Source organism: Sphaeramia orbicularis, chromosome 21 (genome assembly GCF_902148855.1).
Source record: "Sphaeramia orbicularis chromosome 21, fSphaOr1.1, whole genome shotgun sequence".
NCBI lineage: Eukaryota > Metazoa > Chordata > Actinopteri > Kurtiformes > Apogonidae > Sphaeramia > Sphaeramia orbicularis.
The window spans coordinates 26,527,673-26,555,034 of record NC_043977.1 but is presented as its reverse complement, the minus strand read 5'-3'; the positions used below and the strand labels follow the sequence as shown (position 1 = coordinate 26,555,034).

The following is a 27,362-nucleotide window of genomic DNA, read 5'->3' as shown; positions in this document are numbered from 1 at the left end:
TGAATGCAACTTATAAAGACCGTGCGAAGAACAGTTATTAATATCGTTTTATAACCTACTTCCCATTCTTTCACGCTGGAACTGGATTTTGGTGATACCTCAGCGTGAATACAGACCAGCACTGATGTATGGACTCTAATATCCAAAGTGCATAACGGGACTTTATTTGATACAGAGGGGATGTCTACCCTGGACACCAGATGTAAAATCAAATCCTGCCAGAACCTGCTTGTTGCAAAAGTGAATATAATCTCTGAAAAATAGGACAGAAATAAACAGCAACCAAGTAGATAAAATGAAAAGTGTGCTTTATGTTTACTATCTATGTGTGTGTAAGCGGCCATTACAGACAGTTTAGACCTTTAACATGACCAGGACCTTTAGCCCACTGCCAGACATCACCACTGTGAGTGTATTTGTGTGTGTCTGTGAATATGAGCTACCACACAGGAATCACCCCCTCTTTTCTCCAAAGAAGATTAACCGCCACAATCTGGCACGTTCTTCTTAACATCCAATCAAACTGCCTCATCTGCTCTATCACCCAATCAAACCAGAACATTGGAGATCCAATCAGGGAAGGCCTGTTTACTTAATCTCAATCTAATGCACACATACACATAAACAAAACTTTGGTCTTAGGCATTAAGGAGCCTACAGCTTTAGCTTCAAGAGTCTTTACATGATGAAAAGTGACAGGAGTCATGTTCTATACAAAGACAATGTCCAGTAATTACAGTCATGAGTGGAAGGGCGCATCTTGATAGAACATCATCAGAACTGTGATCATCAGTTGTTCTGTAGTGTATCATCAATTCTAGCATTATAACTAAATCATTTACACAGTCAGAGCTCAGGACAAGCTGACTTCCACCAGCACGCTCCTCTGAACAACAACAACAACAACAACAACAATTAAACCAGTGGCTAGTCCCATTATCTGCATTGATCGTGTTAACCCACACTGATCCTATCTTCTAAGCTCTATTACTGCAACTGGCTGAGCTCCAAACACTCATTATGGCTGCAAAACAAACCAGCGCTACTTAACATATTCCCTCAGTTCCAGAGGTTTATCTGAAGATCATGCCCCAGAACACTGGGCCATGAATACTTGTATCTACAGTTCACTCTTTTGGCTACCAGGACTTATTTTACTAAGACAGTAATGACGTACAACCACACTGCAACTTGTTCACAGAATTAAAAGTAGTTAGAAATTCTGGTCTTGTAAAGGAGTGATATTTTGCTTTTTTTTTTTTTTTTTTTTTAATGGAATTATGCATTTTAAAACACTTCTCTGTGGTCTACATAAACTGTAAATGCTATGTTTGGGTCTGAATTCTTCATTAATTAAACTCCACAGGTCCATCTTCAACCTTATTTCTGAGTAATGAACACCCGAAAGGTCGTTTTGAGCGCTGGCCCTTTAAATGTACATGAGCCACTTCATGTCCCACCCCCTCCAGGTTGTCGACCATGCTTTCTGTCCCGTTCAGCCACTTGTGTTCGTTAATACAACCAACAGCTGAACATTTTAGGTAATTAGCTCAAAGTTTGGACACATTTTCAGTATGGACTACAACCGCTACTGCTGACAAACAATTATGGTGTACTCGGAGAAATATTCATCAGAAGGCTTCACCTTATATGTGCAAATGTTGTGATATAACTAGCTATAAAATGTAACAAATTAAGAAGGAATTAAAACAAGTTGAAGAAATCCACTTGATTTTTGCTAAAATGAATATAAAGATAGCTTTGCAGCACCTAGAGAGTTAAAATTCGGACTTATTGAACTGTTAGGGTCCAAATATACAAATAAATGTACCAAAGACCAATAAAAGTGGGTTTAGCAAAATATGACCCCTTTAAAACCATGACAAAAAAGATGTTGTAGTTAAATGTTTCCGAACGCTATGTTGGGTTTAATAAAGAAGTTGCAAAGGACAGTTTTACAGCAGCATCTATGCATGACTGGTTTCCTTTTTTCATGGAGTATCCCAAATAAGCAGACACAGAAACACTGACAGTCAAACTTAGTCTAAAATATAATTCACTTATAAACTAACATGACATTATTACTATTATTGCACACATTTTGACACAAAAACATCTCTGCAGCATGATCACACAGGATGTGCTTCAAAAAGCTGTTGCAATCACATGCATATGAGAAAAGTAAATTGTGTTGCTTACATTTTAATTCCCTATTTGCCAATTAAACTAGGCATCTGTGACCCAAATGTACAGTAATATAAATACATACAAACATGTGCAGTTAAACATACAGTAACATAAATACATATAAATATATGAGGCCAAATATACAGTACTGTGCAAAAGTCTTGGGCCACATCTAGGTTTGTTGTTTTTACAGGGTTGAAATGAGTGTACATATATTTTTTTTCATTCTCTTCTCTTCAGATACAATAAAATACAGGGAAAAAAACAGCTATAAATGGGTTGTAAAGGTTAAAGTGATTATTTACTGTGACCCCTGACCCCAGGACAAGACACAGCACAAACTGTTGGAAACATCTGACGTGTGCTGAATGAAACCTGGTATAAAACATGAGAAAAATAATGTAATAAATCTCATATTGTCTGAATGAAAGGGTTAAAGACATTAAGTTCAAAAGGAGGTCACACTAAATACTATCATTTTGGTTTATAGATGTTTTTACCTGAAATTTTGTTTTTAATGCTGTACATAGTTCCCATATATCAGATTGTATTATTGTACAGAAAATGAGAAATGCATATGTGGTCATTATATCTTTACAATAAATCTAATTTTGACCTTGGACTTTGGCACAGTAGTGTATTAGTATATGATAGACGAAGAGGATGAGGTGCAGTGATTTCTCACAATAATCAGGAACATTGTGTGAGTTTGACACTTCTGTGTGATCACACCTTTTCAGGACACTTCGGTGCACATTCACAACACAGCAGCAAAATCCACATTTTTTCACACTGCACACATGCACACGTTTACAGCTTGCTTACACTCACGTAATGTCTCATTACTGAATGAAGCAAAGCTAAATGTTACACAGAGAAACCACACTGTTTCTGCATTGTACCTGAACATTTGACTACTATCAACCTTTTCACTTTCACTTTTAATAAATCTCACCAGCAAACAAATAAGATGCAGAGATAATCATGCAGTGACTTAAACCTCTGCACAACAAATGTTTTCTTCACTTAAACGCATAAGTAAAGAGTGAGTATTCACAAAGCTTTACAGAACAAAAGGCCGAAGTATGAAGCACATCTTTTAAGACTTGTATTGTAGATTTGGAGTGGAATTTTATGTGAATAATTCTGTTAATATTAACCTCTAAAGACCCAAACCTCCACCAGCGACCAAAAACTACTGATGTAAAATGTTTAATACCTGTTGATCCACTAATCCTTTCAACACATGTAAATAACTGGTTAAAATGCAGTTTGTCACCTTTTCATAGTCATCATATATGACCCATTTAAATGTTCAGAAGCTCTGTAGTTACCATGGAAACACCATCATCTTCTACAACATTGATTCACCAGTAAAACCCATGGAGTTGGATCAATGACAGTGGATGGAGATGCTTGGTTAATGATGTATTTGATGGTAAAAGTAACTTTTTCTGCAGTTTTTTCTGTTTTGATATAATAACCTTTGAATTTATGAGTTTTCATGAACATCTAAATAGAATATAGGAAACTAAATATAGGAAAATACATGATTTACAGTGAAAAACACAAAATATAGAGGATAGTATTATAAGAAATGGTGACAAATCCTTAAGAAAGGTCAAATAGAGAGATAAATTAATTTGGGAATCGACACAAAAGTAGCACTAGGTCTTTATGGGTTAAATAATCATCAGTGAAGTATTTTAAACAAGTAAAATAAACCAGCAGGACTCAACATTCGATCATTTAAGTGTTCTGTTTTGACTTAAACATTGCATGAAGGGATCGTCATGAACTAAAAAAACTAAAATGAATATAAACTGTCATTAAGGACTAATAAACATTAGATTAAAACAGCAAACAACCATAAGCACCACAGAGTTGTTTTTTTTTTCCATTGGTAACTATGAAGCGAATAGAAATGGTCGGAGTTTTGCAAACTCAATTCTATAATTTTTTGTATTATTAACAGAATAAAACTCTACAAGTTCTCATGCACTGTAGCTGAACAACAGATTATTTAATGTTAAGAGCAGTTTGTAAATTGGTGACACCATGTACTGAAAAAAAGAGGGAGTTCAGCAGTTGCAGTGTCATGTAGGAATTACAGTGCTCTTAAAGTGCAGCCTAAAAGCTCCTCTACACTGACAGGATAGATGTGATGATTTTGTTTCCCCTTTTTTGTACTTCTTCACTCAACATTTACCATCTTAATCATGATTTCCTCATGCTTGAAAAACAATTTGCTGTTCCATTTTATTTCAGTGAGTTCAGTCATTCCAAACAGATTGGAAAATGCATCTAAAGGTTTCAGTGCATTTCTGCCTTCTGGGCTTTGACACATTTTTACAATATTAGAAACAAATAACACACATTGGTTATTTTAATCACGCTACAGTGCTACACAGTTAAAAACACAAACTTAATATCTTAAATAAATGATTGTTGCTCTTGAATTAAGTGATATTTCCAGTCCAAATCTGAAGAAGTGTTTCTATGTGCCTCAGTAAAGCTTTGAGAATACACATGACCGCTCTGCAGCCAAGCAACGCAACGCAACACAGCACTGTATGTTACGAAACACACACGAACTGACCCTCTTCTATTCTATAGAGTCAGACAGAGGACGAAACAGGGAGAAGCGAGCATGCGTGAGGTGAAACAACATGCATGTTTAATCATTCGTGTACAGAAATACAGAGAATAAGCGGACATGCCGACATGCAAGAGGAGAGGGTGAGCGTAAAAGAGTGATTGGGGTGTCACCTTGGTCAGGAGGTGGGAAGGTTTTCCTGCTATATTTTTCAGAATCAGAGAGGTTTCCCTGTCCAGATAGGAGTGCTTTAAAAGGGGAGAGAGAAAGAGAAAGTCCCAGTGAATTAATCTGCTGCTTGACTGATTGGATGTGACAGTTTAAGCAGAAAGGGTGATGGTGAAGCTGAAGTAAGGCGCCAAAAAGACAAAAAAAAAAAAAACAAAAAAAAAAAAACAATATAAGATTGATACCTGTGGATGAAAAAGGAAACATTATGACACATAAACCAAAATTGCACTGTACACAAAACTCTCACTGAATGATGGTGATGTTTAGGAAGTAAAAAGAAATAAGGCAACAAAAATATGTCCATAGGTGTCCTACACCACAAAAATCTAAATCTTACCAAGTGTATTTTTCTCATTTCTAGTCAAAATATCTCATCACACTTAAAATAAGACATAATCACCTAAAGAGTAACTTTTCAGTGAGATATTAGAACTTATTTTTAGACAATAGATCTTGAAAATATTATTTCAAGAAATCTTACCAAGATAATTTTCACTTGTTCCATTGGTAGATTTTGTTTTTTTGCTTAATTCGAGATTTTTTTGCTTAATTCAAGATTTTTTTTGGCTTAATTCAGGATTTTTTTTGCTTAATTCAAGATTTTTTTGCTTAATTCAAGATTTGTTTTTTGCTTAATTCAGGATTTTTTTTGCTTTAATTCATGTTTTTTTTGCGTAATTCAGGAACTTTAATTTTAATTAATTCAAACGAACTAATGAAAAATATCTTGGTAAGATTTCTTGAAATACAATTTTCCAGATGTATTGTCTAAAAATACATTCTTATATCTCACCGAAAAGTTCCTCTTTAAGTGATAATGTCTTATTTCAAGTGTGATGAGATATTTTAACTAGAAATGAGAAAAATACACTTGGTAAGATTTTGATTTTTGCAGTGTAGGTAGACCTGCCCTTTAACATCTGTGGACTGGAGATCTGTTAACATCACTCTGAGAAATAAAGGTTAAATAATTAAACCAAAAAAAAAAACAACCCAAAAATAGTGTACAATCTGTAGTCACTGCTGCTTCAGGGTTTACTGTCTGAGTGGAGGATAAAACACACATACAATGTAAACTTCAGGGTGGCGGAATATAAGACAAAATTGTATAAATGATTTATTTGCTCAACTATTTACTAAATAAATAATCTTTACTCATGATGTGAATTCCACAAACGCAGATACAGTTGTAGAAAAAAAATATTAGACCATCAAAAGTCATCAAAAACAGTTGTCATGCAATCAAGCACTAACTCCTGTGTGTATCATGTGACTAAAACAGACAGAAAAGAAAACATAGAATGTCTAAAAGCATTGTTTTTGTCAGTACAATGCCGTAGATATATTGATGTAAGAACCGAAGTGATTTTGGTTATTATCAAGAAAACATGGAAAATGTCTAGATATCAGCTCTGAAATTAAACTCTTATGAGCTATTTTTGTTGTTATCATTACATTTGTCCAAACAAACGTACCTTTAGTTATAACAGGCATTAAAATGAACAAGAAATTGAAGCAAACAAGGGGTGGTCTAATAATTTTTTCTGCAACTGTATGTCATATCTGTGACAGAGAGTGTTATAAAACCCCATATCAGAGCAGACTGATGTTCAGTTTGCAGCAAAATAAGCACTTTTTTGTTAAGTAGAAGAGGCAAAGTAGTGAGATTCCATATCAGTCGCCATAAATGTAACATCTAATCAATCTTAAGTTGAAATTGTGATGACAAAAAAAATCTAGATAAATATGTACGTCATGTTCAACACTATCTGTTTATAATCTTTGGGTACATGTGTTTCAATCACTAGAAACCGTTTTATAGAAAGCATTAGTCGTCCCTTGATAACCACAGATTAAAAATAATATTTAGGCCAAACACATGAACACACATGATTACAGTGAATGGAGCTTTTCCCTTTGGCGAGAATCTGACCAACCACATTCATCTATGTGTGTGTTTGTGTGTTTGTTGTGTACATGATCCCCTCAAGGCCTCAGTAATCATCAAGACAGAGCTGCTATACGCTGCATACATGGATCTTTGTAGTGCTGTGGTGAGGATTGTGGTGAGTATTAGTTTTAAGTCTAACTAATGCACTGCACTACATTCATATTCCACTATATGTATTTTGCCTTTATGTTATGTTATGATATGCACAGTACATCCTTCTGGCTGTGTCCTAACATGCTATTTGCTGCTATGAAAAAGGGCAATGTTTTATTTATAATAGGCCTGGAAGTCACGTTAGCTCATGATACTGTCATGGTGTTTTACCTCAAGTGCAAGCTTACGCAGGCATCCATTAGATGAGAAAACCTGGCCTATAGTTTGTAATAGATACAGCTGCAGAAAAAATTATTAGACCACCCCTTTTGTTCTTCAGTTTCTTGTTCATTTTAATGCCTGGTACAACTAAAAGTACATTTGTTTGGACAAATATTATGATAACAACAAAAATAGCTCATAAGAGTTTAATTTCAGCGCTGATATCTAGCCATTTTCCATGTTTTCTTGATAATAACCAAAATCACTTGAGTTTTACATCGATATCTATGGCATTGTACTGCCAAAAACAGTGCTTTTAGGCATTCCATGTTTTCTTTTCTGTCTGTTTTAGTCACATGACACACACAGGAGTTAGTACTTGATTGCATAACCATTGTTTTTGATGACTTTCGATGGTCTTTATAATAATTTCTGCGACTATATATTTTTACTCTTTCCTTTCCTGTCTTTGCCAAGTTATCTACACTGATGTATACAACCAGTAAATCCATATATCATAGCTGCTGGTAGGAAGATGGGTGCTTCTATTAAACTGGTCCCTAAGAACAGGATATGGGGGCTAAAAAAAATCTAACCAGATGTAGACTAATGTTATGAAGCAAGTTTGGAAGCACTTTGGGTCTATTTTAAAAATGAATATTTACTGAGATAAAAGAGAAACTGTCAGATAAAACACATTTTATATTATTTTACATTATTTTTATATTATTATTATTATTACATTATTGATTATTTTATATTATTTTACATTACCATTATTGTATTATATTTCATACAAAAATCTGTATGTAACACGGTCAAAAGGACATGAAAATTATGCGCTACATTTTTTTAAAAATATCTCATTATTCTCCCACAGATACATTTTGGTAATTGAATTAATTATGCAAGGCAGAGTGTTTCACAAAAATGACTGCTGTTGCAAAATCATTTGTGATTTATATGTGTTTAAATGGGCAGGTTCTGCATGTAACACCAGTGGACACGATGGGCTACACGCAAAACCTGGAATGAGACTGACGATTTATGAAAAACCTGCATGTTTGGATTAGAAAAACCACTCGGATCGTCAAATTTAACACAGTATCTTTATTTATAATGGTATATAACACCATTTCAAGCCATGTTTTCCAGATCAAATGCACTGACACCTAGGTAGTTTTTCATGTCCCAAATTTGGTCCTATTTTTGGCCCCAATATTTTATTAAACATTCATTAATTTTGGGATGGCACAGAGCAAGAGTATAATTTTTTTGCATTTATCTGAGGTCATCATTAGGTACATTCTGGAGGTAAATATGTCTAAATTTCTCTTTTATTATTGGGTTTAAAAAGCTAGCAAAGTGACAGATACTAAAATGAACCCAGTTTCATAGAAGCACCTAGATGCTGTATGTCCATGTTTTTCCAGTCTAATCTTTAGGCTTTAGTCCTAAAAATAAATGTGGTGGACAGGTTTTAATTTTGTTCATTCACATTAACAATATTTTGTGTGTTTGACGTCACAGAGGTTACATAATCATTTATTCTTTAATTCTCCAGGGAGGGCAGACTAAGTCTCATAAGCCGATAGTTTAATGGTGATTTACTTTTTCTACCATATTATAATAGATACTCAGAGGAAGCATGTAAAAAAGAAAAGGACCAATGAAGTCCCAAGAGCTGGACTTCACTCTGGGCAAAAACACCACAGACATCTTTCCTTTTCTTTTTCTACTTTCCTTGGCCTTCCTTTTATTAGTATTTGTCCTCTACAGACCTCTTTACACTCGTCTGAACCATACTCCCTCTCCTTCCCTTTCCTCTTGGTCTTTATCGTCTACAGTCATTTGCTGACTCACTCTGTCCTCTTATCTCATTATTCTAATTTATTCATTCACTCACTCCTCACTCTTGCATCTTTCTTCCAGTGCTTCACTCACTTTCTCTCCATTGTTGGTTTCTCCTTGTCAGATTTGCTGTTGTGCAAGTGAATATACTGGATGAATTGGAGCAATAACATAGAGTCTTACTGCATCAACAGGACATCTACAGGGTGGGGAAGCAAAATTTACAATATTTTGAGGCAGGGATTGAAAGACAGTGTATGACCAATTAGTTTATTGAAAGTCATGAGAATTTATTTGCCACAAGAAAATTGACATAATAGAAAATGGTTTTATTCTATGTGTCCTCCTTCTTTCTCAATAACTGCCTTCACACGCTTCCTGAAACTTGCGCAAGTGTTCCTCAAATATTCGGGTGACAACTTCTCCCATTCTTCTTTAATAGTATCTTCCAGACTTTCTCGTAATAGTTTTGCTCATAGTCATTCTCTTCTTTACATTATAAACAGTCTTTATGGACACTCCAACTATTTTTGAAATCTCCTTTGGTGTGACGAGTGCATTCAGCAAATCACACACTCTTTGACGTTTGCTTTCCTGATTACTCATATGGGCAAAAGTTTCTGAAAAGGTATGGATAATAGTGTTAGGTATGATTATGACATCAATATATGTTTGGTTTCAAAACAACTGACGTAGTGCCTGCTGAGAAAAAACAACTAAATGTTCATTGTAAATTTTGCTTCCCCACCCTGTATGTCACTGAGGTCTATTATTTAAGGTAGGTATTATTACTGTATCAGTGGACAGGCTGGTCTCTGAGTTTTATTTAGGCAAAGAATGGAGAAAAACACCCCAAATGATTATAAAAGACTCCTTTTGTTTAGTTTTAACCCATTCGCTGTTCACCTACACACTGCATAATACCAGCTGCCAAATCTGACTTTGTATATGACTCATGGAAGGTCATGGCCACAATGTTTTTTTCATTGTATTCACGTACAACAAAACGTGATGGCTTGATCTTAAAAAAGCAAGGACATAGCCTGAAGCAGTAGAAACTGTCAGTTCTATACAGCCAAGAATGGCAGAAAAAGGCATAGCTGTACAAACAACTGCAGGAGCAAAAGCTAAAACTATGCAAAAACCAGTCTAGAGCTTTGGTTCAGATCGGACTGGACGACATAACCTATTAATTCCTTTAACTGAGGTTTTCTGAACATCGTGAAAAGTTAAACAAAAGTCAAAATTCAGTGCTGTTTCTGCCCAGTTTTGGAGAGAGTGTGGAGATTCTACAGCAGATCATGGGCACATTTTTTGGTTGTGCCCACTCATTCAGCCCTTCTGGTTAGAGGCAGGGGTGTAAGAAAATATCGGTTTTGCAATATATTTATAATATATTTCATTTCAAGATACTGTATCGATATTTTTAGGTATTTATTCAAATGCAGATATGGCGGAGGTTTACTTTTGGTTTTCTTTATTGTTTATATCTTATTTATTATTATTTAACACTGTTTTATTAAATAATGGTTATTTGAAGCATCCTAAAAGCACTTTTTACTGTCTGAGAGGGGCAGATGTTATTTCCTTTGGTGGAATTGCACAAAAATAATGTTATGATGTTAGTTATGAACAAATAGAAAATGAACATTTGAGCAGGATCTTAAACTGTAATGTCTGTAAAACAGAATTTAAGTTTTAACAGAGGAAAATTTTGTGATATAGCATTAGATCCTGTTGTGATCAAATCAAAATGTGTTTAGTATTTGTGCATGTTTCTGGTGTAATTAAATTCTTAATGAAATAATCTTTTAAAAAAGAAACAAAACCAATAAAAAATTTCCTTTTCAACAGTATCATGATATGTGATATATTGTATCGTGATCCTAGTACTGTGATTTGTATTGTATTGCCAGATTCTTGCCAATACACACCCCTAGTTGGAGGTTACCAAAGTAATATGGAAAACACTGGGCTTTAACATCAGCTGCTCTTTTATATTATTATATCTTGGTTACTTCCCAGATGAACTGGATTCAGACGATGTTCACCTCCTAAAGATTCTGTTGACAACCGCTAAAAAAGCCATAACAAAATGTTGGCTACAGAAGGATCCACCCACAATGGGCCTTTTTATTTCTATTGTAGAAAACATTAGACTGATGGAACACATGACTATCACCCTGTGGTTCCAGGAGGAGCTGGGAAAAAGGTGCTGGAGAAAATGGACAGTCTTTACAAACGGTGACAGTAGTAATTTAATGTTATATGCATGATGTTATAATTATCATCCACAGACTTCACTTTCATGTCCTTGATTTATAAAACTAAAATGTTTCTAAATAAAAGGTGTCCAAAAAAAAAAAAAAAAAAGAAAATTGTGATAATTTTTAAACTCCAAAACTGAAAATATTCCCCTGCAGATCTTTCTGGCTTAAAAGCTCAACATGAAACCTGTTTACTTCTTGTAATATATTAACTGTGGATGAGCTTCTCTGTAATTGTATACAGCAAACAGTTTTAGTAAAGAATGAGTATTTTTCAATAATGTTTTGCCTTTAGTTCATTTAACCAGAAAACAAGGTCTATTGCTTAAAAAGTGTTTTGCTCGTTGAAAACGTTTGCTTTTAGTGATGACAAAAGTTGTTCTTGTATCATAATGATGCAGTTTTATGAATAAATAAATGAATGAAGGAATGTCTTTGTTGTCATTGGACATGTGCAACGACATTGAGAATGCTGTCCTTAATGTGCATGGAGAGAAAATAGCATTACTATAATAATACTATAAAACCATCAGAAATAAATAATGGGTTTTAAAGGTGCTTTAATAAGAGTCTGCAGTGCATTACCATCAGAGGTCAATCAGCGTCTATTGTGATGAACTTGTATGTTTCCATATGCTGCCTCGAAGATGTGAATCCTTTAGCTGAAGCAGTTCATACATTCCCATTCATACGTGTGTGTATTAATTTCTCCATGTATTTTAAATGCAATTAACGGCTGAAGCGTATAATCTCTTCATTCTGTAATCTGCTTGGAAAAATGAGCATAATCCCAGTCAGTGGACAGGTGTTGGTAGCAATGACGTGGATTGAATCAAAACTCCACCAGCGCTGCAGTTTCAAGCCTGAATAATCAAATTAGCACTGACGGAAATGTCTGGTGAAAAGTACGACATTCGCTGTGTGTACATCTTTTTAACGTCATTCAGTATAGGTTTGTTGTTTAATTATTTGCTCATTCTGTCGTTGAGGCCCTACCTCTGTACTGCTCTGAGTCGCCCCTTCTATCGGAGGAGGAACCACAGAGAGCTGACCGTCCGATTCATTGGAGCGAAGAACGCTGTCCAGGGAGTCCATGGAGGAGGCGGAGTTCACAGAGACGCCGGACGCTGAGGTGACGGAGGAACGCGAAGAATGGACGACTGAACGCACCTGAAAGAGTACAACAGGAACAGAAGTCGTCATTTTGAGGAAACAGCACTACAAAAATCTAAATCTAACCAAGTGTGTTTTTCTCATTTCCAGTCAAAATATCTCATCACATTTAAATAAGACATAATCACCTAAAGAGTAACTTGTAAGTGAGATATAAGAATTTATTTTCAGATAATTTTCACTTGTTCCATTGGCAGATTTTTTTGCTTGAATTAAGCAAAAAAATCTTGAATTAAGCAAAAAAAAATCTGCCAATGGAACAAATGAAAAGTATCTTCATAAGATTTCTTGAAATAAGATTTTCAAGATGTATTGTCTAAAAATAAGAATCAAAAATCTAAAACTTACCAAGTGTATTTTTCTCATTTCTAGTCAAAATATCTCATCACACTTAAAACACTTGAAAATCTTACTTCAAGAAATCATACCAAGATAATTTTCACTTGTTCCATTGGCAGATTTTTTTTTTTTTTTTTGCTTAATTCAAGCAAAAAAAATCTGCCAATGGAACAAGTGAAAATTATCTTAGTAAGATTTCTTGACATAAGATTTTCAAGATCTGTTGTTTAAAAATAAGTTCTTATATCTCACTGAAAAGTTACTCTTTAGGTGATTATGTCTTATTTTAAGTGTGATGAGATATTTTGACTGGAGATGAGAAAAATACACTTGGTAAGATTTTGATTTTTGCAGTGCAAAGAGGCAATGCTGTTGAAATTGTCAATCACATTTATTACAAACATGGACTGTATGAATGAAACATTCTACTGACCTGTTACAACATTAACAAACACATTTAAAAGGGATTGAAGTACACAAATCTAAGAAGTTTACTAAGATCCTTCTACAGTCATGGAAAAAATTATTAGATCACCCCTTGTTTTGTTCAATTTCTTGTTCATTTTAATGCCTGGTACAACTAAAGGTACATTTGTTTGGACAAATATAATAACAACAAAAATAGCTCATAAGAGTTTAATTTCAGAGCTGATATCCAGACATTTTCCATGTTTCCTTGATAATAACCAAAATCACTTGAGTTCTTACATCAATATCTATGGCATTGTACTGACAAAGACAGTGCTTTTAGAGATTCCATGTTTTCTTTTCTGTCTGTTTTAGTCACATGATACACACAGGAGTTAGTACTTGATTGCATGACCATTGTTTTTGATGACTTTTTTTTAAAAATATGTTTTCTTTGTATACCATGATGCTTTTAACTAAAGAAAAAGTTGTCATTTGAGAGACTAATTTTAGCCAATTCCTATGTTTCAGTCACATGTAGGCTTCAGTTTCTCACTCTTATGGCTGAATGTTGAGTGGATAGTATAGTGATAAGTTACCACCACAGACTATCCATTTTCTGCATTTAACGCTGCAGTGCTTTACCACCACTTGACAAAAAAATTACTACTTTTCGGCATAATATAACTCGAATGGCCTTAACATGAAACAAGACTTTTTTCCGCCTCTCTTAGCTTTAGAAAATCTACCCTGGGATGCAGACTTTGGCAAACCATGGGTGTTTTCCAACATAATTACTGATCACTGTTAGGATTTCCACAGACACAACTCTACTATTCTAGCCTGTGTCTTAATATGGAAGCTTGGAAAAGTAGCTTAACTTTACCATATTGGCTCGACGTGTTCCCAGGTTATCTTTATATTCATCTTTTCATTTGGACAGAGAAGAGAGAGTGGCAAAAGGATGTTTTTTTTTCAGAAATGTTGTCTTTTCCAACTTTTTTTGTGTGTTTTGTGATGACTAGTGTCTTTCAGTTAGAAAACTTACACAACCTCAACTTAAAATTGCCACTATTGAAACAGTCTTGCTCAAAGCTATTTGCCTCACAATTGCTTGCTGTGACATAAAAGTGATGATTTTACAGCCATGACATTTGAGCCTCAATAAATAAACAGAAATACTTTAGTAAACATCAAAGATTTCCATAATCAAAGGCATAATTCTTTAATTATGATTTATTTTTTGGTTGCAGGACAGCAGTTTGCCTCTGTTCAGTAACGTCCCTTTGACACCGATGCACATAATCATAACCTTAGAAGCTTCACCTCATGTTCGCTGACTGTGCCGACTGATCCTGTACGCCGATGCTGGCGGCCGGAGGAACCGGGCCGACGCATCGTGGCTGATGTATAGGAGGAGGCGGAGCTTAGAGAGTGAGAGGACGTCTGGCGTGCAGCTTCATCCATACTGAGAGATGCCTGGAGGACCATGAAGAAGGAGGAAAAAGATGAGAAAATATGTCATTTTAGACAAACTGATGATTTAAGCAGGTTTTCACATTATAATAGAAAGAGTTAAACCTTGGTTAGACTTGGAAGATACTGGCATGTGTACATCATTTTCTATTTGGATGAAAGCTGTTGTGAAACAGTTGTTATAAATATGAACTGAATGAAAAAAAGCTTATTGATAGCAGAATAGTTCACTTCCTGTTACAGCATCATCTTTACCATTCACCAGAGAGTTTTCTACTCAAAAGGCATAAAAAAAAAAAAACATATCTCAAGGGCTGCATATTTTACACAGAGTTGTTTTGTTGAAAAAAAAAAACAACATAAAAAAGCCCTCTTCTTTAACTTCCAGCATGAAGCTCTGCTGCCAGTTCTCCCTGACCTACTTACAGTGTTGGATAGTATAGTCTAACAGTGTTTTTCAGTGTAGTTCTGTTTTCTGAATCAAATAGCTGTTAAGCTTTTAAAGTTCTTTTACTGATCACGTCACATCACATACTGAAAACTTCCATTCACTTATGTTGTTAGTTGTCAATGAGTCATTTCTTCATACGTTTCAGTAATAGGTGTTGCAAGATGTGCGTGTTAAGTTTGTTTTATGTGAGATCTGTTTACAAAGCTGAAAACAGAAATTAATTTTTACATGAAATAAAATGCATTAAATCTTTTTTTGTTTTTGTTACCTTTATTCAGCCAGGAAATCCCACTGAGATTACAAATCTCTTTTGCAAGGGAGACCTGGCCAAGGTAGCAGCCACACAAACTCCAAACAATACAAAACACATACATGATACACAATGAACTATAAAACACAATAACTATTTAACCATAACGGCATCAAGAAAAACAGTGACATACCTCTTTCACTGTATTCTCCATGATAGTTTTAAAATCATTAACAGAAATGAATGTATATGTAGTTTTACAGTTTTTTGAAGATTATTCCATGACTATGTTGCATGGTAGGAAAATGCTGTTTTTCCAAAGTCTGTCAGAACTCGGGGGACAGTCAAAAATACATGTATTGCAAATGCACAGACAGACTATTGTTATGGTTTGACTATATTAGTGTCATAACATGAACAGAAAAGAACAACTCATGACTATAAGTGACCTAAACAGAGAATGAGAGGAAAGTTTTGGAGTTAAAAACGTGGACAACTTGGCTTGATGTTCATATTCTAATAAATTCCACACACCTTCTCAAGCTGAGCTGTGATATCATCCAGGCTGAAGTTAGAAGCCAGTGCCGGTCTCCCATGATGCCCTGGGGCAGATCTGATGGTGCCCGCTGGTGATGCCCTGGTGCTGCTGCTGCTACTGCTCGCCCCGCTGCTGCCCCCCCCACCACTAACACTGTTACTACTGCTGCCACCACTGCCGCCCCCTGCTGGCTGCTGCCTGCTACTGCGTCCTGCAGGAGGCTTCTGACGGACCTGGACACACACAAACAGAATTTAGTCTGACTGGGGAGAAGATGATGACGCTTCATTAACAGGGGTCTGTGGGAGAGAACAACAATAATCAGAAACAATGTAATCAATCACATATTTTTGCCATCCTTTACACATTTACTCATGTCTTTGGAGCTTTCTCCCACCTTGTAATTTCTTTTTCAGAGAGAACTATTGATAAAAACGACAAATTACAGCTTAAGCATAGACCCACACACATTACATTGTACGTACAAAAAAACCCATTCTAAATATTAAGGTTAATTGCTATGCTTGGTATGTTTTTGGCATGTTTGATTCTGCATGACAGTTCATCATATAATAATTCAAGAAGTCTGAAAGGGATAAAGAATCCTGCCAAACCCCTGTGGACTGTTTCTGCAGGTGAGGGGTTAAATATGTGATTTACTATAATTGATGATCACAGATCTAATGACTTTAAATGGCTCAACACAGAAGCCCGAGAAAGTGGTGTCTGTTCTCCACAGTGAAATGAAACGGTGTCAGGTCATCTATATATATTTAGTCTTATATTTAGGCAGGTATGTATTTTTAAAATCTTGTGTTTTTTTCTTGATTTCAGCTCCTGCAGTTTTAATGTACAGCCTCAATAAAGAAAAAGGTAGGACATAAAGGAAAAAAAAAAATTAAATGAGGAAACTGAAATATTAAAATGGCTTTGACTTGTATTTTATTGTAGATACTTTGGGCACAAACGCTTCATGTTTTGTCTGGTCAGTTTCATTCCATCAGCAAATTTTCTTGCCATTTAGGTCCAAAGAAAAAAAAGCATAAGTGAAAAAGCATCTACCACTTTGTGTAGTTGCCACTTGTTTTCACTACACTTAAAAGAAAGAAAAGAAGTTTTTCAGGTGTAATTTTGTGTGACAGTGCAGGGTCTTTGTCTTCACATTTAGTTTTTGTATGTATCTGTGACTATATCTCATGCTGCTTGACAAAGGTTGGTCCCAGTGATCCTAAGCTCAAAGTGGTTTTTATCAGCGATAGATTAATAACAGCTTTTCATGTGGTGCGATTAGAGGGATCAGAGATCATGGGTGTTCAGCTTAGGCTGGTTTCATCACCCCCTATATACTGGGGTACATCTTTTATAATGGATGAAAGAGACAAATCTTTTTCTGGTTTTCTTTGGGGAACATTTCAATAATTTTTCTCACACACATTAACAGACTATCAATCCCTTACTAATTTTTGCTGCTAAAAGACTAGACCTTTCTTGGATTTTACTTGCACCAAAAAAAACCCCAAAACAAACAAAAAAACACAACAAACCCCACCCTTCACATGTATTGTAGGTTATTTTGGTGTTGATCCAGCTGATGTCATCATGTCAATGCATGTGCTGATGTCAGCACATCAGTTGCCTCAATATATGTGCCAAGTTTGAAGTAAATTGAAACAAAATTGATGTTTTTATAGAGATGTGAAATTTCGCCCATTATAAGTAAATGAGAGAAGAAAAAGATTTTTAAAATTCATAAAAAATTTAAACTTTGACCTACATTTTCCCAAAATCTATTCTGGGTCACTGGCAATTTCTAAACCCAATTTGGTATGAATTCAACCAATAGTTTTGCAGCTACAGACATTTGAAATTTTGCCCATCATAAGTAAATGGGGAATTTTTTTTTTTTTTTTTTAATTCATGATAAATTGAAACTTTTACTTATTTTTTCCAAAATGTAATGACATCTATTCTGGGCCACTGGCAATCTATAAACCCAATTTGGTATGAATTCAACCAATAGTTTTGCTGTTAGAGTGTTAACAAACAAACAAACCGATTCAAAAACAATACCACCCGCCTCCCCTTTGAATCAAGGTAAAAAAAAACATGATTATTTTACCTAATTACTGGCTCTAAACTACATACTGCAGAGACATGTGCATGTTTGTACCTTTGTGTCAGTCAACCCCAGGCGAGCCATGCTGCCAGAACTGTTGGGTTTGGTGTTGATGGTGCTGAGTTCCTGCTCGATGGAGCACAGATCAGCCATGAGAGCGTCGAGATCCACGTTCTCCCCCTGATTCAACGCCTCTGCAGACAGATGAATGAAAACGTATCAGGAGGAGACACTCTGAGGAGGGTCTATGTAAGCTCTGTGAGACACCTTAGTGGATTAGATATACAGTAGAAATAGAACAGATGAGTTGGTGTGTCTGACCGTTGATGTTGTAAATGGAGAATCTGTAGGAGAAGTTGGCCATGTTGGTCTCCTGTCTGAGTGGAGCTTTCTGCTGAGGGGGCTGCTCTGGGCGACCATCATCCAGACTCTGAAAGGCAGAGAGACACAAAATCATGTAGTATTGACTGAAACATGCGAATATATATTTATATTACAGTGAAGCAGAAGTTCAGGGTTTTCCTGTGTTTATAAAAGCCTGAGCTATAGAAACAGTCAAACTATGCACAAACTGCTCCATTATTCTGGAAGTAAAAGATATATTGGGTTGAACTGAAGGATTTATATACTGAATTATACAGAAACGTGCATTTTTCACTAAGCTGGACTTGTGTTTTGACAATATGAAATATATTATTAAATGGATCTGCATCATGTTTAGGATTATTTTGAGTGTGTTTGGTTCGTCCACCTGCAGGAGCTTGTGTAATGTGTTTTGTTGACATTGAGAAAAAGTAATGTCTGAAAACATGTTCAGATAATGTCCATAATGATGCTTTTAGTGATATACAACCATTAAGTACACCTGTCACTGATGGGGTCAAAACAGGGTGAAAACTCCAAACCAGAGGAAGTGCTTACAGTAACTCAGTGGTTGGTTAAAACACCAATGACTGCTGAATCCTCAATAGTAAGTATGTGAATGATTACTTCAGGAAAAAGAGTTTACAGCGTCTGACTAAAGTTTGCAAACACAGTCTTTTACCAGTTTTGCAAGACATATGCATGTTCCCTTGTTTATACGTAACAAACTAAATAAATACATAACTGTACAGATATTGGTACAAAAACCATTTTTATTTTCTCTACTTTATTTCAGTCAAAAAATACTCAGCAGATATAGCACTTTTACAAACTCCTGGCTCTTTTACTTTCTGCAAACACTTAGTTGAAATACTTGAAATATCTGTCTTGTATAACTTGCCAAATGTGCTTCTATCTAGTTGCGACCTTGTGATCCAGTTCATTCTTGATTCTTGTTTATTTTCAGTATGATTTAACTGACAGGCCAAACCATTTCATGATAGATAACACTCCAGTTGACTGTTTTCTCTCTAAATAACCCTTACATTTTCTTGTTGTTGGTGCAGTTGCTGTTGAAGTATGGAATGGATGTCATGGCTTATATACTGACCTGTGATCCATCAAACTGTTTTTCATTCATCAGTGTCTATTGAGTATTTAACTGATATCCTAACCAACATATATAAGTTAGAAACAAAACTGTGAAAGTGGAACATTTAATCCAATCCATTATTATGGCCTAAGGTGACCAATTGATGAATTTTAAACCTTTTGTACAAATATCTGTACATTCATGTAAGAAAATCTTCATTCTGCTAAATTTGTTGCACAAATAAAGGGACATGTATGTGTCATTAAACAATGATAAAAGACTAGATGCATTATATGCCAAAGAAACCTGTTGTTTTGCTTTTTCTCTAAAGTCTAAATCTTACAAACCAAAATTATATGAATATGTATAATTTTACTTAAGAGAAGACACATTTTTCAATGTTTAAGCCTTGGAGTTATCTGAACTATGGGGTTACTTTTGTTATTTTTATGTGTTATGAGCTCCTGTGGTGGAGTTTGACTGTGATTACCACTGTTCTTACTAGTGTCATGGTTAATATCAGCCCAACACTGCAAAAATGATTTCTAAGAAAGTGAAAAAAGCCTTATTTCTGGACCATTTCTCTTATTTTTCATTTAAATAGAAAAAAAAGCTTGTGAAGAAATTTTTAAATAGAAAAATATTCTTATTAAAAAAAAAAAAAAAAAAAAAAAAAAAAAATATATATATATATATATATATATATATATATATATATATATATATATATAAATTTTTATTAGTAAGATTTTACAGCTAATATCAAGTCGGATTTGACTAGTAACAAGGTATGGCAATATTTTGCAAATGATCCCAGGAAAGGATCCAGATTGTTTTCCTTATTTTAAGACTGAAACCACTTGAACAACTTCTCAGTTTAAGAATCTGAAGAAATGACAGCAATTACTCTTATTTTCAGAGTTAAATGAGTGTGATTTTATTTCTTGTTCTAAGCACTGTTTGGTAAAATTCTAGCATTTTTGTCTAGTTTTAAGGAACATTGTGGTTTTTTAGTTGATAGATTTTTTGCTTTTTTTAAGAATTCTACCCAATAATTTTTTTCTTACTCTACTGGTTAGATTTTTTTGCTCAACATAAGCCAATTTGGTCAGATTTAAGAATATTAGGTTTATTTCTAGCAAGGCATTTTTTGCAGTGAAATCCAAGGATCTCAACCCTTGAACAGATAACAGACACTCATCTGGCCATAATTAAAGTCATCCAAGGCACTAAATCTGGAGGATATCACAAAAACATAAAAGCCTCCTCTTAAAGGCATTTGTACCTGTGTGAGTTTGTCCAGCTCTCCCAGCCAGGCTCCAAACATCTTATCCAGATCCTGGTCCTCTTTATCGCTGTCCTCCTCTTCTTCTTCCTCTTCCTCCCTGACCTCCACCTCTTCATCTGACAACTGATCCATCTAAGGTGAGAAAGGAAAAGGGAGAAAGAAAAAATGTCAGAATTACATGCAAAAATACAGTGAAACACATCGTATAAGTGTGTGTGTGTTCTCAGCTCCATCTAGTGGCTCCTTTAAAGTCGACAAGACCAAGTCCTGGACCTCCATCAAAACAACAAGGTCAAAGGTCACAGCACACTGAGATAAACACCCATTTATTACTGGCCTGTATGTCACAGAATTTCTCCTAAAGTGGGTTTCTAGTAAACTATCAAGAGCTTTCCTGCTAATATCTGAACAAATAATAAAAAAAATGACAATAAAAGTCTGAGAAAGCTCACAGCTGGAGAAAATACAACTATGCATATCAGAAAATGTCATTAGGAATTAAACATTCAAGTATTAAAGAGACAAAACAATCAAAAAGGAGACAGACGTGAAATAAATGGAGGCCAAACACTTTTGTGCAAATGACTTTTAACAAAGTTAAAAGTATCTTCAAAGAAATCTACTGGACTCCTTGACCCTTTGTCTCTTCCTGCAGGAGGTCACACAACTATGCTCCACAATCTAAAAATAAAAACAATAATAATCATAAACTTGATTTATAACAAAAGAAAACAAGAAGTGAGAGACGTAAATACAGAGGAAGGTTATGCAAGTGCATAAAACCATTTACGTAACCACAATGAGTACAAGTCAACACACTTCTGACGGGAGTGTTGTTGAAATAGCTAAAACATCAATATCTGTTCTTTAATACGACAGAAACATGCAGATTTATTAAAATAAATCGAGCTAGGAAACAACAAACACAGAGCAGCTGCTGGAACACTCTCCACAGCCAATACCAAACACTGAGTAGCCTGACCCTGACGAGTGATTTAATACACTTTTATATCGTTTATTAAAATTAAATACTCACATGAAGCAAAAACTAAATAACTAACTTGACTATCAGTAAATAAAGAGCCTACTGAAATCTTAGAGCATAAACAACAAAAATCTTGCAGTAAATTTGTCCTGTACTAAAGTTATCATGTGTCTTGGCTGTATTGTCGATCACGTTGTATTTTAATATCATTATTTCTTGACTCTTTCCTGCAATGATACAGAATGTTCTATTGCAATTATTATCACAATATTTAGTTTAGCTGTTTAAAGGTAAAGGTAAGCTAAACCATTTACAAAATACTTCAACATTTGGTTTTGCTCAATTTTAAGCAAGCACATTTTGGTATTGAACAAATATTTCCTAATTAAAATTATACATTTCTAGATTTCTGAAATATTTGGTTGGATTTCATCATGGTCCGAATACTTCAAATCCACAAACAACCCCCAGGCCTCTTCGACTTTCAGTCAGGACCATAAGAAAGAAAAAATAATTTGATATTTATTATGGTAATTTGAGAGACCAGTGGATATAAACATTTTTCTCTAACATTTTGCGCCATATCGCCCAGCCCTGCAGAGATATTTACATTCATATTTATTTCATTTTACATTTATAACAAAAGAAAACATGCAACTCAATGCACTTATTTCTGTTTAGAAAAAAATAATTATAAGAGAATTAATTATATAAATGATGAACTGAGAAAAGTACAGATGCGGTTTAAGGTGTTGTTTCCCCATTTGTGCATCAGAACTAAAGATATTCCCTCTGTTGGTGTCTGATGAATGTTCTTTAACATGAGTCTTTTCAGAATCATCACTCGTTTCAGTGATCTGTCATGTCTTATGCATAGAATAATGATGGAATAACGATAGAAATTAATTAATTTATATTGATTTACTTTATCTTTTTTCAAACAGGTGAATGGGGACAATTATGCAAAATAGCTGCAGTTATGTAATACTTGTAACAGGCTGACTCCACTCTTTCTTTATGACCCTGCAAGTTCTTTTTTTCTCCTCTTTCTCAAACTCTCAAGCTCCTTCCTCCTCTTCCTCAGTCATGTCCTCCCTTCTCTTCTCACCTCCTCCAGGTCTCCACCCAGGCGCCCCCCGACTATGGCACTGGGCACAGTGTGCTATTCCTGGGGAGCAGCTTTGTCGTCGCCCCCTGTCCCTCTCTGGGGAGGGACAGCTAGCCAACACACACAAGATTAGAGAGCAGAATGTCACACACCCACATATAAACACACTGAAAAACATACACACACATACACACACACACTGAGGAGCAGCGCTACAATTAGATCCCTGTGGTTAGCAAGGTCTGTCATTTGGACTGGAGGATAGGGCGAGTGTGTGTGGTTTGGGGACTGCTGAGGGACTAGAGGAGCGTTGTGAAAACTCTCACAGCTGCGCTCTTGTACAACAATCTGCTGTTTCCACGCTGGCGAAGGTTCGAAGCAGGCCAACAAATGAACCCTTTTTTCTTTTCTGGACAGAATCTGCTCCAGCGGGAGAAATGAGACGAAAATTCACTTCACGTTGCATCTGAACTCCACTCGCTCCTCTGATGGGAAAAATGCAGACACTTTAATTTTCAAAAGCCACCATTAAAATGTGATCAACTCTTTAAACAGTCTGAGTAAAGACAGGTGACGATCCAGTCATCTTCAGTTATCTCTGGTCTGCTTTACTACCAAATAGGGCCAAAATCTAAGTCCAATATTTACTCTCCTTATAGATTTTATCCTTAATAATAATTATTCAGGGAAATTTCTGGGTTCTTGACATTCATGATAAACTATGCAGAGTCACGTCAAGACGATATAATTTTAAAGGGGTCATATTTTGCTTTTTTAAATGGAATTATGCATTTTGAAACATTTCCCTGTGGTCTACATAAACTGTAAAAGCTATGCTTTGGTCTGAATTCTTCATTAATTAAATTCTACAGGTCCATCTTCAACCCCATTTCTGAGTAATGACACCAAAAGGGTTGCTTTGAGTGTTGGCCCTTTAAATGCAAATGAGCTACTTTACACCCCACTCCCTCCAGGCTGTTGACCATGCTGCTCTGTCCCATTTCTCCGTACTCTGAGAAATGTTCATCGGAAGTCTTGACCTTATATGTGCAAATGTCATGACATAACTAGTTATAGACGTAACAAATTAAGCAGGAATTAAAACAGGTTGTACAAATCCACTCAATTTTTGTCAATATGAATACAAATCTTTGCAGCACCTGGAAGGTTCAAATTCAAACTTTTTGAACTATTAGGGTCCAAATACACAAATAAATGTAACAAAGACTAATAAAAGTGGGTTTGGCAAAATATGACCATTTTAAGTAAGTAAATTTTCATACCTCTAAAATTCTATTATTGCATTTACTAATTTAGGTGGCACGGTGGTGTAGTGGTTAGCACTTCGGCATCACAGCCAGAGGGTTCCATCAACAGTCAAACCCAGCCTTTCTGTGTTGAGTTTGCCTAAAACAAGTATACGTAGGTTAAAACGTAGGTCAGTACCTTGACCAAAGTACTGATAAAGACCTGGAGTTGGTCCCTGAGCACCTTCAATGGCAGCTCACAGCTCATACTCTGCTAAGTGCTAATGCTAATTGCTAATGCTAGGTATGGATAAAATGCAGAGACCAAATTTCCCAACACATCTAATAAAGTGAGTTAACCTTAAAATCTTTGCAGCCTTTATTTGCTTCTATCTACTATAATTTGGTTGGTGATTTTATTTGAAGTACGAAACATCTTACAATTTGTGCAGATAATGTATCTATCACAGCTAAAGCCAATGCTAATGCTACTAGAAGGAGATACTGTCATGACACATTCAAGGACATTCTGGGGTCTGTGGCGAAGCATTGTGTGTGGATATATTTAAAACACAATAAATGTAATACACACAAAAAACAATAAAGGTAAAAACATAGACAATGTGAATATGTCATGTCCATTTTCTTTTTATAGCATCGGTTGTTAAGAAGTCGCACAATCATCATGAGTTTCGTGATGCGACGCCATATCGAGTTTTTGCACAGAGCATTCCGTCAAACTCTGTTCACTGTCAAACTGAGCTGAGACAGCAAGTCATAGTGATGGACTATAAGTGCTTTGTGTGCGTGTGTGTGTCCAAAGTAAACAGTAATTACTTTACTGCAGCAGCCACACTCCTCCTGTCTGTCAGACTGCAACCATGCAATCATTCCTCCTACTTCTACTCTTTATTTGCTCTTTCTTTCCCTACATTTCTCTCCGTCCTTCCTCCCTATCATCTATCGCTGTTCTTCCACTCCCTCCTTCCTTCACCTATTCTTCCTGTCATTTTTTCTAGTATTTATTTTCTTTTAAAAAGGTCCAGTGCGTTTAGCAGGATTTGAGGTTATCTAATTGCAGGAATGGAATATAATATTCACAATTATACTTCCATTAGTTTTCATTATCTTTGAATATTTGTGTTTTCCAATGTTGTGACAGTACCTCAGAAAAAAACTTCTTTTCTTTTTTTCAGTTTTATAGTGGGTGGCATCTAGCCTTAAGGTACATTACCACCACCTATATTTCACTCTGGACCAGAGTTATTATCCCCTTAACTAAAAAACAGACACAACAAACACAGACCCTAATGAGGGACCTCTGTATTTTTTGTGGCCACCACTGAACCTTCAAATTCTGGTCCTTCTTAGCCTTATCTTACCTTATATTTTTACCCCCATCAACAAATTCATCATATTGCAAGTATGTGAATGTATTAATCTGATAAAAGATACACAAAATGTAACTGCACTTTCTAAATTTCCTCATTGCAGTTCCTATGCACACATCCAGGTAAGGAATAGAAGCTGAGAACTGGTCTATCTAAAGATTCGTTCCTAATTGTCCATCCTCAGAGTTTATTAATTTCCTTTTCAAAGCTTGTGTTTATGACAAATGCACACTGTAATACAATGATGGCAAAGAATAATAGCAAAGAGTCCAAAGTATGGCTTCTTTTAACAAAGAAAGATGCCAACAGTACTACTGTAGTTGAATTGCCAGTTAAATTACCATTCCATGAATTTGACACTTCACAACAGAGTGCCATTGCTTCTCAACTTAATAACCGTACTTTACTGAAAGTATCCTGTGGAATCAGAAAATTAGCTCCACTCAGGCTTTGCAGATTTTTTCTTTGATAAAGAGAACTTAAATGAAAGCAAATACAGTAAAAATATTCTTTCATTCATGGTAGTTGATGGTACAGTCAGCTCAACTCCATCAATAGCTTCCAGTATGAAAACACTTTAAACCAGAAATTGATCAGGAGTCAATGAGGGAACAGAGGAAGAATTAGAATGATAGGCAGAATTAGCCAGATCAATGAAATTTCATTCTTGTTCCTAATCCAGGTGCTGAGCTTCTTGCTTATTTTCAATCACTCTTTGCTGCTTTAATTTGAAGAAGTGGTGAGATTTAATGATGTTAGAATTACTCTACTTTTACATTTTCATCATAGTAAAAAAAAAAAAAAGAGGAAGTATTTATAATAAATTTTAAAGCAAAAATGCCTTCAGCAGGTTTTACAAGCTGCCAATAGCTTTCTACACCCATCTGTTAAAGTCCACTATCTGCGAGAGAGGATGTGCCCAAGCCACAGAATTGCGACCTTTGACCCCTGACCTCACCCTGCCTGTTAAATATGGAGGTTAAGACAGCTGTAGTCTGGCAGAGAGGAGACAGGGCTGACTACACAAACGTACAGTGTGACTGGATATTTTTAGAGGGAAACACAAGCCTTATGTAGTGGATAGAGAACAGGAAACTCCATCAACATCTGCTGCTTTAGTGCCCTTAAGCACAACATTCTACATCTGTACTGGGGAGCTCCCAGTTTTCCCACAGCACAACTTGGGCCTGAAGTGGCCTACTGCCACAACAAAACAAAAACAGAACAAGCTCTGGTCCCTTCAAGTCACTTCAATGCGGCCTGTTCCCACGGCTCTATATCAGGACATCACACACACACACAAACACACACACAGGTTTTTAGGGCTGGTTGTTGGGTTTTTGTGGAAAGAAACCATAAATCAGGTCCATAAAAAAACGAAGCAATGAGTGAATGCAGACAGTAGGTTGGGATGTTTCTGTCACACACATGTACAGACACATGCAGACACACCACAGTAAAAGGCAAACCATGAAAACCTTTACCAGACTAGAACTATGAGAAAATCTTTCTAATGCATTAGTTCTGCTTTTATATTTACGATCAAATGAGCCTCAAGTACACACTTCTTTCAAAAAGTCCACTATAATCCAATTTAGTTGCTTGTTTGGATTAATCTTTTCTAATATTTGAGCATTATTTTCTATCCTTTTAATCATCTTTTCTGTCAAAATTGTTTTTTTTTTTTACAAAGTGAGAAAGGTTGCCATCAGAGAACAAAGCAAGTACACTGAATAAA

The 27,362-nt window shown here is 35.5% G+C and overlaps 1 protein-coding gene across 2 annotated transcripts in view; it reads right to left on the bottom strand.

Moving 5' to 3' along the window:
* Nucleotides 1-27,362, bottom strand: part of raph1a (Ras association (RalGDS/AF-6) and pleckstrin homology domains 1a) — an 88,882-nt gene that overhangs the window by 24,719 nt on the left and 36,801 nt on the right. For both annotated transcript variants that reach the window (XM_030124815.1, XM_030124816.1), the window contains 7 exons: nt 20,891-21,025; nt 18,471-18,579; nt 18,204-18,343; nt 16,030-16,266; nt 14,645-14,797; nt 12,395-12,568; nt 4,957-5,031 (listed from right to left, as the gene is read on the bottom strand). In XM_030124815.1, coding sequence (XP_029980675.1) covers nt 4,957-5,031; nt 12,395-12,568; nt 14,645-14,797; nt 16,030-16,266; nt 18,204-18,343; nt 18,471-18,579; nt 20,891-21,025 — 1,023 coding nt within the window. Of the gene's footprint in view, nt 1-4,956; nt 5,032-12,394; nt 12,569-14,644; nt 14,798-16,029; nt 16,267-18,203; nt 18,344-18,470; nt 18,580-20,890; nt 21,026-27,362 lie in introns of those variants that run through there.